Consider the following 17,775-nt stretch of genomic DNA (forward strand, 5'->3'; position numbering starts at 1 on the left):
TAGTGCCTGGCTGGCCACAAACTCATGGAGATCCTCCTACCTCAGCCTCTCAAGTGCTGCGATTAAAGGCATGTACCACCACACCTTGAAGGATATAACTAATAAAAAGATGTAAGGCACATATTATCCTTTAACAATAAGTCCTTTTTATGATTAATAGGTTCTGAAGATAAAATATGCCAACACATATTTACGTAAGCATGAATATAATTTGGTCACTTGTTCTAATTAAATGTTCTCATGCAGTTAGTTTGTATCTGGCCTAATTAGATATATTTTTAGCATTAAGAAGATTCTCTCTCCTCATTTTCTGTTTTAATCTTATCAACTATATAGGAATATTCTTCCAAAGACTGAACATACAGGCATTTGTAAGATCTGGAACTGAAAGACTCAAAATACCTTGCAAGTAAAGGAGTTGGTATTCTCGGAATCTTGAAGGACTAGTTTACTTTGACTCTTAGCTTTGATGTGCTAGGCATGACCTGTGGACCACAGCTAATTTCAGGGCGTGTTTAGAAAACAGCTGTACAGATGCAACCGGAGGTGCTTTTGGCAACATATTTGTGGACCTGGAAGCTTGCTCTAGTTTTCCTGAGTGTTATAAACATACAAACACTGTGTTCAAGGAGAATTCAGGTAGGTTATTTGTTAACGTAGCTGTCTTTGTCTTTTTAGAGCTCCATCAGTTAAAAGATGACCCACCCAATGATGGCTGTGAACCCTGTATTGACCGCATCAGTGCAGCAAGGCATCCCACTAGTCCCCTCACCATTTGGGCCTCCAATTCTGGACAGGTATTTCTCGCCAATCTAGGTCCAGTCAGAGAAAATAGACCATTATTAAAGTTTGGAGCGATATTAACCCCAGTGTCACTCTATCGTGTAATGCTATCTTAACAAAAGAACCATGATGCAATAATTCATGACACTCTGCTGGCCTTTGAGATTTATGTTGGTTTGTTTGACCTCACTCATCAGATGACCAGCATGTGTTTAGAATATGACAGGCGAAGCCGGGCGTGATGGCACACACCTTTAATCCCAGCACGAGGGAGGCAGAGGTAGGAGGATCACCATGAGTTCAGGTCAGCCTGGGCTAGACCAAGACCCTGCCTCGGGGTGTGGGGGCGGGGGGAGGCATATGACAAGCATTGTCAGGTACAAGTATGATTACATTAGTTTCTCACTGTACTTTTTTTTTTTTTTTAATTTTGAGGTACAGTCTCACTCTAGCCCAGGCTGGCCTGGAATTCACTATGTAGTCTCAAGGTGGCCTTGAACTCACAGCAACCCTCCTACCTCTGCCTCCCAAGTGCTGGGATTAAAGGCGTGTGCCACCATGCCTGGATTGTACTTCTTTTTTTTTAATTTTTAATTTTTATTTATCTGAGAGAAAGAAAGAGGCTGAGGGAGATACATAGAATGGACACACCAGGTCCTCCAGCCACTGCAAACAAACTCCAGATTCATGCATCACCCTGTGCATCTGGTGTAAGTGGGTCCTAGAGAATCAAACCTGGGTCCTTTGGCTTTGCAGGCAAGCACCTTAACCACTAAGCCATGTCTCCAGCCCTCACTCTACTTCTTAAACCATGAAACTTCAAGACATTTGCACTGCCATTTGGACAGAGATAGTGCATGGCAATTAAAAATGCTAATGCTGAAGGAGATCAGTTACTTGGGTATTGCTGAATTTCTCTTGGCTCACAGTTTCAGAAGATTCACTTCATCATGTTTATGTCATGGCAGGACAGAAAGCAGAAAAAGAAGATGCTGGCCTTCAGCTCATCTTCTTTTTTCTCTTTTATTTCATCAGTCTCCTCAGTCAGTGGGATGGTTCTACCCATATTCAGAGTCTACCCTTCTCAGTTAATCCTTTGGACATGCCCTCATAGTCAAGCACAGAAGTGCGCTTCAGTCTCAGAGATGATTCCAAACCCAGCCAAGCTGACAGTGTGGAGGAACCATCACACCAAGCCATGACACTGTACAACTCCATTCAGAGCCTACCTACGTTATGTCTTTTTGTTTTTTCCTAGAGATGTTCTGTCTTCCACTATAGCTCCAGCTGACCCAAGACAGTTTTGTGTTCCTTCCCAATTTGGATCCTCTGTTCTGCCGAATGCCACTATCCCGAGTATGCTGTCCAGCCGTTTCTACTCAGGTATGAGCCGCAGAAAACTGACTGTCCTCTGTGGAACAATGTCAACAGATGGCAGCATCTAGCATGTCGCTGACTGCTGAATACTGGAGGCAGATTTCGATGGTGGTTCGTCTTCTGTAGTGTCTGCAGTTGGTGTCTAAGTTTGGATCACGGTGTCGCCACCATGAGCGAGTGTCCATTGTGTAACGCCTCTAAGCGTCAATTTACTCAGAGTGAAGAACTACAGCATTGCTCTTTGTCTTATCTTCCATGTGAGGAACTGATAAATTTAGGAAGATATTTAATTGAAGAGTTAATGTGGCTTGAAGCAGTTGACATATGGCCCTGGGGTTGGGCATAGAGATAAGGGGCAGAGCAACTGCTTAGCATATTTGGGGACCTGGGTTCTATCACCAGCACCCTGAAACCAAAATCTGCATTGTCTGATAGGTCATAGTAAAAATTTGACTTTTATTTTGAGTAAATAAGTTTTGGAGATCTCTTACACAGCATAGCAGTCAAAATTTATCACAATGCACTATATATTTGAAAATTGCTAATAGAATTTTAAATGCTTGCACCACAAAGTGTTAAATTCTTGACATAGTAGGTATGTTAATTAGCTTAATTTTATAATTATGCAAAGTATACATATATCGGAACATCACATTATTCATATTGTAATATATACAATTAAATAAAGACAAGAGAAGATAAATCATCTTTTTGCTTCTGGAGAAAAATAGGAAAAATGTCACCAATCACAGACCAACAGTCCAAGAGCAGAACCAGATATTATCTGGGTTTATCATTATCCTTGTTGATCATCTTTAGCCTAAGATATTGAGCAGCAGTGATTTGATACCATTTCCAACATCATGCCTGACATGTGAGGCTTCACAGATTGCATTTTTTTATGAGAGAGGGAAAGAGAAAGGGAGAATTGGCATGACAGGGCCTCTAGGCACTGCAGTTAAACTCCAGATGCGTGCACTACCTCGTGCGCATGGGCCACCTTGTGCATCTGGCTTACATGGGTTCTGAGGAGTCAAACCTGGGTCCTCATACTTCACAGGCAAGCACCTTACCCACTGGGAAATCTCTCCAGCCCTCATAGATTCTAGTTAAATGATTTTATTTTGTTATTTTCAAATGCATGCTTTTAATTTGTTTGTGGGATGGGATGGTGGTTTTCTTTCTCTATTTTTCAAGGTTGGGGCATTTTGCCACCTGAATCCATAAAGGCAATGACCAGAAGGAATGAGATGATTAAAAGACATCATACTGCCAGGTAAGTTACCAATGTTGTCTGTTTATTTCCTATTCATTTATTGCCCATTTATACAATGAAATGGTTATATAAAAATACAAGGGAAGAGAACAAATAGATTGTATTCTGGTTACTTAACATATTTCATGTACATTGCAAAAAGATAAAAGGCACACAGATTGCTTAACAATGAAAACAAGATTAAAAATCATATACAGAGCTGGGCATAGTAATGCATGCTTTTAAATCCCAGCACTCAGGAGGCACAGGTAGGAGAATTGGTATGAGTTTGAGGCAAGCCTTAGACTACAGCGTGAGTTCTGGGCTAGAGTGAGATCTCAAACAAATAAAAATAAAAATAAAAAACCATATATCGAAGCTAAGATTGGTAGAAGTCTACATATTGTAATAGTTTTTCATTGTCCCATAATCAAGATGCCTAGCTGTGACTTCTCTGAAACTCATATTGGCATTTCTATCTCAAATGACTTCAGTTCTACCTGTAGATAGAAGTGAAGTTTACCACCTTCACTTCAGAATATGTCAGTTGAGTCCAGATGACCTCACACTAACTGACTAGTGATCTTCTAGCTGTAGAGACAGGAGAAAGAAAAGCACAGCAGCGATGCTTAGGGTTTGGCCCCAGGGAAGTAGGAGGTGTGGTATGATTTTTATCATCACAGAATGGTAAGGGCTCCCTGTGATAACCACTGAGCACAATAAAGTACATAGAAGGACTATCAAGCCACCCCCTCCCCAGCCATGTATACCAATTTACTGTCATTGATACTGCTACTAACTAATTGTTTCTTGGGTTCCACTGAGATTGTGTGAAGTTTCCTGAGACATCTCTTTCCAGTATGTTAGTTTCTTTGAGGTTTAATTCCTTCAAGGAACAGCCTAGTGCTCCTCATCCTAGCCCTGGTTAAATGTGCCCTGTATGTTACAGATAACTTCTCTTGGTCTTGTGCTTCCATTGTGAGATTCAGCTCAACCTTGTAGCCTCAGATCTTCCTCCAAAGTCTCCTGCCCCCTGGCTTTAAGGGAGAGTCCTTTTGCCATCAGACAAACTTCAGATAAACAGGAAGAGCAGAGGTGCTACCTTAGGGAAGGCAACAGCCTATTAAAATTTTATTTCTAATGATTTTCATAGGTTGTATAAAATGTGTTATTTTTAGAGCAGAAATGAAAATGTATACTATATATCAGCAAAGGAGAATGGAAAGAGCTAAACCCAAGGAATTCACTGGCCTAGGAGCACCATTCCTGTATGGGTCCAGTGGCCCAGATGGTCCAACAGCCTACCACGGCAGGAGTGTACTACCTGCCAGTGACCTGAATTTGCACAGAAGCACTCTTGGGAACCTTCAAGGAAACTCAATTCTGGTGGCAACAGAGCCACACTTTACAGAAAGCTGGGGGCAGAAATATCACCCACTCAGAAGTACAGGGAATCAGAAACATGTAGACCAAGTGACTGAGAGTTACAAAAGTCAAGCAGAAGAAAAACTCTCACATATAATTCCCTACGAAGACCCAGATGATTATGCCAAAGATCCAGAGAGAGAAGTCTGTGATGATCAGAAGTCAAGGGGAAACAATGAAAAGCCAACCACGGCTCTCGCCAACCCCTGTGGAGACCTTCAGCCCACTCACAGAGGATCCTCTTCTCTGGAGGACAAGGCCTGGGATGGTGGAAAGAAGTCTTCAGAACAGGGGTATGGAACCTGTGATGACAAGAATGTAATTTGCCAAGCACTTTCCCAACCATCTCTGCCAGGTTGGTATTTGGGGTCAAGGGCAGATCCTTAATAGCCACAGGGTGTCCAGTCCTTACTCTGTTATGAAGGGAGACACCATGCTTCTCTTTAACCTCTATTTAGCTCATTCCTTCCTTCCTCCTTTGGTGTGTATGTGTGTACATATGCTCATACATGTAGGTACAGGTACATGTGTATGTTTACGTGTGGATAGCAGATGACAACTTTGGGTATGATGCCATCTCAGAAATGTCATCCACCTCCTTTGAGCCAGTGCCTCTCACTGGCCTGTAGCTCATCAAGCAGTCAATACTGGATGGCCAGTAAGTCCAAGGGGATCCTTGGTCTCCACTTCCCCAGTGCTGAGATATAGTCATGTCCCACCATGCTCAGCCTTTTCACATGAGCACTGGAGATCAAACTCACCTCTCACGTTTGCAAGTACTTTACCAGCTGTTCAATCTCCTCAGCCTCCTCCCTCCCTCCTTCCTGTCCTTTTTTGGCTCCATTGTCTTAATCCTGTTTAAAGTAACTTTTTTTTTTGCAGGATAGAGGTCTTTATTTATTTATTTTTTTAACATTTCGTAATTTTTATTTTAGTGAGAGACAGACACACAGAGAAAGTATAGGTGTGCCAGGGCCTCCTGCCACTGCAAATATATTCCAGATGCATGTGCCACTTTGTGCATTGGATTTATGTGGGTCCTGGAGAACTGAACTAGGCTGTCAGCCTTTACAAGCAAGTGTCTTTAACCACTGAACCATCTCTCCAGCCCATAGTTTAAAAACTTTTTTATTTATAATTTTCATACATATACATAATATATTTTGATCATTATGCCCTCCTATTACTTTCTTTTGTCTCTCTTCGCCTCCTCCTTCCACTGAGCCCCTTCTTCTTTTGAGCTAGTCCCTCTTCTATTTTAATATCTTTTTTTTTTTTTTTTTTTTTGGTTTTTGGTTTTTCAAGGTAGGGTTTCGCTCTAGCCCAGGCTAAACCGGAATTCACTAGGTAGTCTCAGGGTGGCCTCGAACTCATGGCAGTCCTCCTACCTCTGCCTCCCAAGTTCTGGGTTTAAAGTCATGCACCACCATGCCAGGGTCTTTTTTTTTTTTTTTTTTTGTGCCCTTCACCATCATGCATGAGGACATGTTGATAGGCCCAATATAGTGCAGGAAATGAAAGCTTCTGTGAGGTCATGTTTGCAATGGCCACACTTCATGTCCAGAAGACATCATTCTAAAGCACTCTTCCCCATTTGTCTCTTACAGTCTTTTCAACACTCCTTCAGAGGTGTTTCCTGAGCATTGGAGGGTATAGTAATGACTTATTCAATGCTGAGCACTCACCTGTCATGTCTTCTTAGCACTTTGATGAGCTTGAGTCACCTCAGTTAAAATGACCCCTTCTTGAAGTCATTTTACTATATCAGTTCTAATAATATTAGAAATACTTGTGTCACCTGGATGTGGTGGCACATGCCTTCAATACCAGCACTCAGGCAGCAGAGGTAGGTGGAGCACTGTGAGTTCCAGGCAAGCTTAGAACTACAGAGTCAGTTCTAGCAGCTTGGGCTACAGTGAGACTCTATCTCAAAACAGACAGACAGTGTGTCTTTATATCATTGTATAAATACCATTTGACATAGGCTAAGAAGTTAAGTAAGAAGAAGTATGAGGAAACTCACAAATTTTTAAATTAAAATCTTAATTAAATGTGTTGTGAATGTGTTTAATACAAAATAAAGGTCTTTTTGCTTTTAATTATGAATTCTATCTCTACTATATTTAAGTGTAAAAAAAATAGACAATTGAAATCAGAAAAAGTATAAACTTTCACTGTTCATGATTATTGTGATAACATCTGATCTAAGTGTTACAGCAAAAACAAAAATGCATGCTGAATAGTTCACCTAGAATTTCTTTAGAAAACTATTTTAAAACACGGAGATTTGGATTGTGCCTTATCTAGACAACAACCCACTCTTGCCTTATACAGCGTCTGCTGTCTAGATGATAAGGCTAAATTCTTTTTTATTATTTTTGTTTATTTTTATTTATTTATTTGCGAGCTACAGACAGAGAAAAAGAGGGAGAGAGAGAGAGATTGGGCGCACCAGGGCCTCCGGCCACTGCAAACAAACTCCAGACACGTGCGCCCCCTTGTGCATCTGGCTAGCGTGGGTTCTGGGGAATCGAGCCGTGAACTGTCATCCTTAGACTTCACAGGCGAGCGCTTAACCACTAAGCCATCTCTCCAGCCCAAGGCTAAATAAATCCTTAGCTCACCTTCAGAGCACGACAGTCACAGAAGGCCACACGGTGTCAGTAATAATGTGGAAAACAAAATCCGCGGTAACCCCAGAGGAAAGCCCAGAACTTCTTTGTTTACTTACAACAGTGCTATCACTAAGGGTCTTTTCAGAGGAGGGAAGATCAGCAAAGTCATCTCTCAGTGACAGTACATTTCTTTTATTTGTAAGCAGAGAGAGGGAGAGAGGGAAAGAGAGAGAGAGAAATGGGTGTGCCAGGGTTTCTTGCTGCTGCATGTGAACTCCAGATGCATGTGCTACTTTGTGCATCTAGCAGAACATTTTAAGCAAGTACCTTTAACCACTGAGCCACCTCACTAGCCTGAGACTACATGTCTTTTGGAGAGTTTATAAAGTGATCTGTATAAAGGGTCAGAGTGGTGACAGGATATTAGGAAATTTACATAACTAAGCATAAATCTGTGTTCCAACCTGCCTCCTTTTCCTGGAATTTTATACCACAAAAATAATAATTTCCTTCCCATTTTAAAAGGAACATGTGCACTGGGTACAACTGGGGAAAGCCATCCCTTAGATGAAGATATTCAGAAATGGACCATAGACGATGTGCATAACTTCATTAGGAGCCTTCCAGGCTGTTCAGACTATGCCCAGGTAACTTCATATTCTCACAAAATTAAGGCATTTTGAAATGTATTTCTTGCATAATGAATTTTGTTAAACTTGCATAATACCCCTGGAGAGGATTCTTACTGATTTCCCCCTTTTTATATTTTATATTTTTATTTGTGTGGGGTTGTTTTTTTTTTTTTTTGAGGTAGGGTCGCACTCTAGCCCAGGCTGACCTAGAACTCACTCTGTAGTCCCAGACTGGACTCATAGAGATCCCCCTACCTCTGCCTCCCAAGCGCTTGGATTAAAAGAATATTCCACCATGCCTGGAAAATCTCCCCCTTTTATGCCATTGTTTATAAAGAGATGAGTGCCTCTGATTGGTGGGCATGGGTCACATGCCTACATTGTGCGGGAAGACTGGGCAAGCTAATGTCCGGCTTTAGTCTCTGTCCTGTCAGAAGTCTGAGCAGTCTTGACTGTAATTCTCTCAAATATTGAAGGAGGTTTGGAGACTAAACATGCAAAAAGAATGAGAAATGTTTGTTTGTTGCTTTGCCTACCAGTACATGTAGCAAACATTTTTGGAGTGTACATCTCTGTATCAGAAATTTTAGGCTTCTCATCCTAAATAATGGGAATATATGCTTTGTTCTAAAAGAGGATGAGAAAGACTAGAAATGTAGCTGAGTTGGTAGAATGTTTGCCTAGCATGTATGAAGCCCTGGTTTCAAACCCCAGCGTTGATAAAATCAAGTATGGAGGTGCACACCTGTTACCCTATACACAGGAAGTACAGGCAGAAAGATCCAAAGTTCATGGTCATCCTTGACTACATAGTTAGTTGAAGGCAAGTTTGGGCTACATAAGACCCTATCTCAAAAAAAACAAACAATTAAACCAGGCAAGACAGCACACGCCTTTAGTCCCAGCACTTGGGTAGTCAGAGGTAGGAGGATCGCTGTGAGTTGAAGGCCACCCTGAGATTACATAGTGAATTTAAGGTTAGCCTGGGCTAGAGTGAGACCTTACCTTGAAACAACAACAACAACAACAACAAAAAAAAACCCAAACAATTAAAAACCCCATGTCCCATAGCCTTGCAATAATGTTACATGTATTTTAAATTTATAATATTAAATGTCCTTTTGTGGTAGACAGAAGTCATATAACCACCAATGCCCCAAACCTGTTTGACTCATCACCTGCCACCAACAGGATACAAGTAGCCCAAGAAGTGGATTGTCCATTATTTCTAGATGTTTCTCAGGTGTGTTTTGGTGGAGCACGTTTTGAAGCCTCCTTCCAGGCTACTGCAGGGTCAGCTGTTCCGCTGTGCACTCCCACCGCTATGCCTGAGAAGTAACTGCACAGGAATGGGGAGAACGCCCTGTTTCGGCTGCCACATTCCGGATGCAGAGCTGCTCACAGCTTTCACAAGGACCCTTATCAAGTGCCCCACCTACTTGTATTCATAATCCTGGTCTTTAACAGGCTGAAGCAAGTCCCGGGACTAGCTAGAGTGCATCCTCTGTTTTCGCCCCGTCCTCTTTCCCCTAACTCTGCCATATATGCCTGCTCAGCAAAGCCCTATGCAGATGTATAAAGTCTTAAACAGATGTAGGATTAGGTGTGATGGCACACACCTGGAATATCCACATTTAGAGGCTAAGATCATGAGTTCAAGGCCAGCCTTGTCTGCATAACAAGACCCTGTCTCAAAAAAATAAATAACATGATATATTGTCTCAATTTATGGAAGTTGCCAATAAAAGTTTAAAAATAAATAACTGAAAAAATATTCAAGGCATATGATAAGGAGTTAATTCTTTAAATATATCTTATGAGTACTATACTACTTTATACTTTTTCAAATTTTGTGTAGTTTGTTGCTATGAAGTACTCCCTAGGAGAGAAATTTAATCAAATAGAAACAACAAAAGAAATAATGAGATATACTGAGAGGGTTGGTGTTTCAGCTGCTTAAGGACAGTCAGGAAACTGTTTAACACATTTTGTTTATTCTAGGTAAATGTTTATCTAGTTCAAGGAACTTGGTGGATAAAAGATTCTGTCTCTAAAAATAACTGAAAGTACTGAGACTATGTACACATTTATATCACTGAAATGGCCCAGACTCCTCTGATGACAAAGTGCACACCTGAGCCACGGGAATGTATTGTGACCTTGCTTTGGCCTCTGTTACAGCCACAGGACTGAGGGATGGTTCCTCATCCATGTGAATCCCTAACTGATCTGAAAGCTGAGCCATGCTCATTCCCATGTGATTCATTGTCCTCAGTATAGAGCAATTATCACTGGAAGAAGTTTTATTTATTTATTCATTCATTTAAGAGAGAGACAGAAGGACATAGAGAAAGAATAGTCACACCAGGGCCTCTAGCCACTGCAAACAAACTCCAGATTCATGCACTACCTTGTGCATCTGGCTTACATGGGTCCTGGAAAATCGAACCTGAGATCTCAGGCTTTGCAGGCAAGTGTCTTAACTGCTAAGCCATCTCTCTGGCCCCTCATTGGAAGAAATTTAATCTGATGTGGTGGTGCATGCCTATAATTCTGGAAGCAGGTATGTTGCAGTCCGGCATTGCTTGTAGAAATCAGCCAACCAAGAGCAGCTTCTGGGAAAAAGAGATTTATTTTGACTTACAGGCTCGAGGGGAAGCTCCACGATGGCAGGGGAAAACGATGGCATGAGCAGAGGGTGGACATCACCCCCTGGCCAACAGAAGGTGGACCACAGCAACAGGAGGGTGTGCCAAACACTGGCATGGGGAAACTGGCTATAAAGCCCATCAGCCCACCCCCAACAATACACCCCATCCAGGAAGCATTAATTCCCAAATCTCCATCAGCTGGGAACCTAGCATTCACAACACCTAAGTTTATGGGGGGCACCTGAATCAAACCACCACAAGGTGGAACAGGAATTCAAGGTCATAAGGTTGTCCTCATCTACATAGAGAGTAGGAGGCCAGCCAGGGCTGTAGCAGACCCTGTCTCAGTAAATAAAACAATAAAATAAAATGAGAGGAGGGATTTGCAATCACATACATGTTTTCCAAGTAATTTTCCTTACACACAACATAATACTTAGCTTCAAAACCCCGAAATCTGAGGTGGGCAGAGGCTTCAGATAGAAGCAAGGAGGCTCATGAGGAAACACAGAAAGCTTGCAAGGCAGGTGGAAGTGGGAGATTATGAAATGCTGGTCCCAGCCATCAGTCCAGTTTTTCCTTACTTTTCTCTCTGCCTAGAAACTTTGTCCACCAGCAAGCTTCCAAGCTTTCAGAAGAAAGGAAGGCATTGTGCCACTCACTGCAGTCAGAACAAAGGGGACCTGCTAGAAAGAGCCCATGATGCCAATGACAAGTCCTCATACTTTCCTTTCTTCTTCTTTTTTTTCACCCCTGAGCTCTCTCACTCTAGCTCAGGCTGACCTAGAACTCACTCTGTAGTCCCAGGCTTGCCTTGAACTCACAGCGACCCTCCTACCTCTGCCTTTCGGGTGCTGACATTAAAGACCCCTTCTTCTGTCCACATGAGATCATGTTTGTCTGTAACGCCTTTTACCCACATCCCTTTATCAAAGTATTTGCCCACTCCCTGACTATGACATGAAACGTAAACCCTGATGAGACACAAATCCACACCTAGTTACCCCAGATAGGGTACAGGCAACAGACCAAAGAATGACTGCAACTGCACCCGTTTTGGCGAACCAGTGTGTTCAATGGAGTTACTTACAGTGCACAAGGAGGTGCAACCGCCAGGAACGTGAGCATCCAAGGCAGCAGGAACACCAAGAAGTGTCATCCAGCATGAACAACAACCTCACCTTAGCTGCTTAAATGGGGCTTTCTGTAATGGGATTTCTCCACAGATGCTCTTCCCTCGGGCTCAGGGTGAGGTGCTACTTACAGAGAATGGAGACCCAGAGTAACAATAACACCAGGAAATCTCATCCCAGCATGGCTAGTAACCTCTCTATAGCTTTCCTCTTCTTTTTCTTCTTCTTCTTTCTCTTCCTCTTCTCCTCTTCCTCCTCCTCCTTCCCCTTCTTCTTATTCTTCTTTTGTTTTTTGTTTGTTTTTGTTGCTTTTTCGATTTTGGTTTTTCAAGGTAGGGTCTCACGCTATCCCAGGCTGACCTGGAATTCACTATGTAGTCTCAGGGTGGCCTCGAACTCATGACGATCCTCCTACCTCTGTCTCTCAAGCACTGGGATTAGAGAAGTGCACCACCACACTTGGCACCTCTGTATAGCTTCTTAAAAGGATCTCTGTCCCTTGACCTTTCATCCTCTATATCCTTTATCTTCCCCTTAGTCCCTTAAATTCCCTGCAGCATCACACAGAGATGGCACAGGGGGCGCCTGAGGTCTCAAGTGAGGGCCTGGCAGCGTTCCCCTCCTCTCACCCTTCCTTCCATGGGGAGACGTCGATGGACCCAGTCTTGAGAGTTTCTTGTAAGTTGACCTAGCTGTTTTTGGTAAAGCTGGCAGTAGTTGTTTACTGCTTTCAATAAACAGGAATTTGCTCTACAACACTGATTTATCCATCGTGTTATTCCACATCTATCGTATGTCACTACATCAGGAATATGTTAATAAAACATAGATGCTGCCTTCAAATAAGTTTATCAGATTGGGAGTCCTACATTTAACTAAAGCATACTCCAAGATTTATTAAAGAGCATAATGGTAGACAAGCCAGAAGCTGAAAATCAGATTTACACAGTTCTGTGTCTTAAGCAGTCTTAATGTTTCCTCCATAAATGCATAAGGAACAGAAGACATTTGGACAAGTTATACTAGTTACTTTTTTCATTGCTGGGACAAAATACTTAACAAAGCCAGGCATGTTGGCACATGACTTTAATCCCAGTACTCAGGAGGCCAAGGTAGGAGGATCACCTAGAGTTCAAGGGCAGCCTGAGACTACATAGTGAATTCCAGGTCAGCCTGGGCTAGAGAGAAACCCTACCTCGAAGGAAAAAAAAAAAAAAAAAAACTTAACAAAATGAGTTTAAGGCTTTATTGACTCGTACAGTTTGAGGTTATACAAGAGCTTAAGGTGGGCAGAGGCTTCAGATAGAAGCAAGGAGGCTCATGAGGAAACACAGAAAGCTTGCAAGGCAGGTGGACCCACAAACAAGAAATCATGATGAATGCTGGTGCCAACTCTCTCCTGATACAGTTCAGAAACCAATCCAAGGAATGGTGCCACCCACAGTTGAGGTTCCCACTTCAACCCATCTAATGAAGATAATTCCTCAGGGGCATGCCCAAGGCTGGTTTCCTAGGTGATTCTAGGTCCTGTCAAGTTGACAATCAATATAAACCATCACATAAGGCTAATTTTTTTTGTGTGTGTGTTTCTTAAGATATTTAAAGATCATGCAATTGATGGAGAAACTTTGCCATTACTCACAGAGGAGCACCTCCGAGGCACCCTGGGACTGAAGCTAGGCCCAGCACTCAAAATACAGGCACAGGTATGGTGACTTCACATGAAGTAGCATGTACGAAGCATAGGAACATGGAAAGAAATGCTTTTATTCCTACTGTTGTGCTGTGACTCATGATTAACTCTTTGTTGAGCTTTTCTCTCGTGATTAGGAACATGATAGAAGTGAGGAACTTTAAGACATTGGAAGGGGATGGTACACATTCCTAGGTGTGGCAGGGAAGGAAGGCAATAAGCTGGGGTCTACTGGTAAATGTTTAGCAATTATGTCTCATTTATAAAAGAAATGAGCCGGGCGTGGTGGCATACGCCTTTAATCCCAGCACTTGGGAGGCAGAGGTAGGAGGATCGCCGTGAGTTCGAGGCCACCCTGAGACTACATAGTTAATTCCAGATCAGCCTGGACCAGAGTGAGACCCTACCTCGAAAAACCAAAAAAAAAAAAAAAAAAAGAAATGAACCTTAGCCAAGCATGGTGGCACATACCTTTAATCCCAGCACTAGGGAGGAAGAGGTAGGATGATCACTGTGAGTTCAAGGTCATCCTGAGACTACAGAGTGAGTTCCAGATCAGCCTGGGACTAGAGTGAGACCCTGTGTTATTTGCCAATTTCTGTAGTGTCAGTGACTCCCATGAACAGAAAATTGCTAATGCCATTGAATGCACAATTGGGAAGAAACACACAGCCATCTCGGATTAAACAGACACATTGTACCTCACACACAAACAACCCCAAGAGCATAGTTAACAATAAGTAAATGTTATTGAATAAATGAGGCTAAAAATGAGAATAATGAGCTTCAGGCAGTTATTACTTTCATTTGCAACACAGTTTGTTTAATTTTCAGCTGCAATGACTGTGTGTTTAACAACTAGCTTACCAATGTCCCACAAAAGCAATCATTTGTGCTCGAGAACTTAATGCTCCAGCACTAAGGCCCCACATGGTGTTTCTGCATTTCCAGGCGATGGCCTCTGACCCCTCTGCAATTGCCCCTGTCCATGCAGAGTTAGTTCTTTTTAGGCATAATGCACGTTAGGTCACTCTTCAGCTCAAAACCCTGCGGTAGCTCCCCAGTTCCTTCAGAGTCAAAGCCAGACCTCGGTTTCCCATCTGTCCTCAGTCCTTCTGCGTCTACTCCTTTGTTCCATGTTGCTCCTGGAAAGCTACACACATACACTATGCTAGGGCATTTCCGTGGCTGTGCTCTCTGGAATGTTCTCCCCTAATGTACTCGTTCTTTTTGTTTGCGTATTTGTTTTTCAAGGTAGGGTTTCACTCTAGCCCAGGCTGACCTGGAATTCACCATGTAGTCTCAGCATGGCCTCAAACTCTCAGCGAACCTCCTACCTGTGCCTCCTGTTTGCCGGGATTAAAGGTGTATGCCACCATGCTCTGCTTAATGTCCTCATTTTTTTTTTTTTGCTCCCTTACCTTCATCTGTGTGGTTGTTGTGTTTTTAAATATTTTTATAAAATAAAAATAAAGTTATTTGTATTATTTATCTGCAAGGAGAGAGAGAGAGAGTATGGGCATCCCAAGACCATTTAGTGCTGTAAATGAACTCCAGATGCATGCACCACTTTGTGGATTTGGCTTTACAAGAGTTCTCAGAAGTTGAACCCAGGCCAGTAGGCTTTGCAAGCAAGTGCCTTTAACCTCTGAGCCAGCTTCCCAATCCTATTTGCTGAAATTTTTGAGTTCCTGTCTAAATAGTTTGTCCTCCATAGTTTGACTGAGTTATTATACCAGGTGCCATCTGTGATCGGGCAGGAGAGGGCTCCCACAGAAGCTGGGGAACATCCGCTTGATGATAGTTGTTAATCAAGAGGACAGTCATCCAGTCCTCGGAGCTGGGAACTTAAGTAGCAGAATTAGAGTTCCAGAAAGTCCACATGCAACAATTCACTGCTGAATAAGAGAGAGTGACCCCCTGCTGATGAACATGGCCAAGCAGAAGAAAGCCTCCAGGATAGAAACTCAGAAGGGGTTTGGGATTGGGCATACAAGAAAGGAGTGAGAAAAAAGTATTGGGGCTTGAGAACTCATATATATTATCAGAATGGAGGCAGCTTTTCTTAAATTAAATTATTTATTTCATCATTTGCAAGCAGAGAGAGAAAGAGAGAAGAGAGATAAACAGATAGAGAGAGAGGACATACCAGGGCCTGGAACCACTACAAACAAATTCCAGATGCCTGAGCCAATTTGTGCATCAGGCTTTATGTGGGTACTGGGGAACGGAACCCAGGTCGTTAAGGCTTTGATGGCAAGTACCTTAACTGCTGAGCCATCTCTCTAGTCTTGGAAGCAGCTTTTTTGTTGTTGTCGTCATTGTTTGTTTGTTTATTTATTTGAGAGTGACAGAGAGAGAAAGAGGCAGAGAGAGATAGAGAGAGAGAATGGGTGCACCAGGGCCTCCAGCCACTGCAAATTCCAGATGCATACACCACCTTGCGCATCTGGCTTACGTGGGTCCTGGGGAATCAAGCCTTGAACGGGTGTCCTTAGGCTTCACAGGCAAGCGCTCAACTGCAGAGCCATCTTTCCAGCCCTGGAGGCAGCTTTTGATTTGAGCTGTGACAATGTGGCCTGGGTTCCATCAAGGATCAACGTTAATGTAGTACTGGTGATCAGAACTCCAGTGCTGCAGCCTAATGGCTACTATAAAGAGCAGCCTCACGTATGTCTCACTGGTGACCAATTATGTCCCGAAATTTGTCCTGAAGAGTTCGGGCTTCAGCCAGAGAGAGACGGGTTGGCTGTTAGTGGAGGTGCCGAGGAATACCTATGGGAACTCTGTGAGACCACTGGAGTGGTGGGGTGTACCTAGACTGAAAGAACCATGAGGACTGGTGCACAGCAGAACCAGGAGGAGGAATGGGAACTCAGAGCCACCCTGATACCCAGTTTTAACAGCTGCAAACACCACATGACTCAGAGAGATGGAGAAAGACCTTCACAGTTAAGAATTGTGAGTCCCTTTCCCCACACACTCATCTATACAGGAGCATCCCTGCCATCTTTGGCTAATGCGGATTATGGAAAGAACTCACAGACTTAATTACTGTAATTCTTTTGTCTTCAAAGGTATCCCAGCATGTAGGAAGTATGTTCTACAAGAAAACTCCTTCACTTCCAACCCAGACCAGACAAGCATTTAGTCAACCAGCAGATACCTCTCCTCTTGTGAATTTTAATTCCTGGAGTGATCCGTTGAGCATTCCTTGTTCCCAGGATATAATGATTTCTAAAGTAATTGAACAAGATAACATCAGAAATTAAAACCCTCGAGAAGCAAGAATAGCCTTCACAATTTTCCAGAATCACAGATAGCACCCAGGACTGGATGGAGCTTCCCAGATGGCGGGTCAGAGGGACAGAAGGCTCCTGGAGCCGTCTTGGAAAAGGCCTCACCAAACCAGCTTCCTGCCAAGGCACCAAAGAGCTAGAGAATCGTCCTTTGAAGAAAATTCTAATAAGAGAGAATTTGCACACATCAAGAAAGTTTCGGGGCCTGGAGAGATGGCTTAGCACTTAAGGCACTTGCCTACAAAGCCTAAAAACCCAGATTCAATTCCCCAGGATCCACATAAAGCCAGATGTACAAGGTGGCTCATGTGTCTGGAGTTCATTTGCAGTGGCTGGATGCCCTGGCACACCCATTCTCTCATCTCTCTTCTATCTCGCTCTGCTTGCAAATAAATAAATAAATAAATAAATAAATAAATAAATAAATAAATAAATAAAGACTACAGTTGGGTGTATCTGTGAGGAAATTTCTGAAGACGCTAACAGCTAAAACTAAAAATAAAATAAAATAAAATAAATAGGGGTCCTTATTTCTCTTCACTTGTTTCCCAGCCCCTACCCCAATGGAGTGTAACGTGAGACGAAGAGGAAGGGAAGAGGCATGCTACAGGGAGAAGGGCATTCACCTTTCCTCAAGGCAGGCAGCCTTTAGCCCCCCAAGGTGACAGTGCTGAGTTTGGCTGCATTACCCAGCACAGGGTATTTCATTTCTAAAATGAAATGTGGTGTGACTAAAAATGACTAGAGGACTCATTATCTGTCAGGGACATGAAAGTCAGTCCTCAGATTTCACAGAAGACTTATCTATGCACAGCAGGTTTGAACTGGCAAAACGGGAGGAGGTAATTAAGGTGACTTTCAGTTTGCTTTAATCCTTCCAATTTAATGTCTGATAGAACAACTCTGAAAGGA

General features: G+C 42.7%; 1 protein-coding gene across 1 annotated transcript; it reads left to right on the forward strand.

Moving 5' to 3' along the window:
* The first annotated feature begins 696 nt into the window (after window positions 1–696).
* On the forward strand, window positions 697–16,836 carry Samd7 (sterile alpha motif domain containing 7). Its single transcript, XM_045161227.1, has 7 exons — window positions 697–797; window positions 2,042–2,166; window positions 3,358–3,436; window positions 4,594–5,195; window positions 7,981–8,102; window positions 13,467–13,577; window positions 16,642–16,836. Exons 1-7 carry the CDS (start codon window positions 697–699, stop codon window positions 16,834–16,836), a joined length of 1,335 nt encoding a protein of 444 aa, XP_045017162.1.
* Window positions 16,837–17,775: the final 939 nt, after the last annotated feature.

This window comes from Jaculus jaculus, chromosome 11 (genome assembly GCF_020740685.1).
Source record: "Jaculus jaculus isolate mJacJac1 chromosome 11, mJacJac1.mat.Y.cur, whole genome shotgun sequence".
Classification (NCBI taxonomy): Eukaryota; Metazoa; Chordata; class Mammalia; order Rodentia; family Dipodidae; genus Jaculus; species Jaculus jaculus.

What these genes read in the sequence shown, in the direction of transcription:
- Samd7 (XM_045161227.1), top strand. Translation starts at nt 697, where the DNA reads ATGACCCACCCAATGATGGCTGTGAACCCTGTATTGACCGCATCAGTG. An exon ending in AAAAGACATCATACTGCCAG is followed by an intron (nt 3,437 to 4,593) that starts GTAAGTTACCAA and finishes TGTTATTTTTAG; the next exon opens with AGCAGAAATGAAAATGTATA. An exon ending in GCTGTTCAGACTATGCCCAG is followed by an intron (nt 8,103 to 13,466) that starts GTAACTTCATAT and finishes GTGTTTCTTAAG; the next exon opens with ATATTTAAAGATCATGCAAT.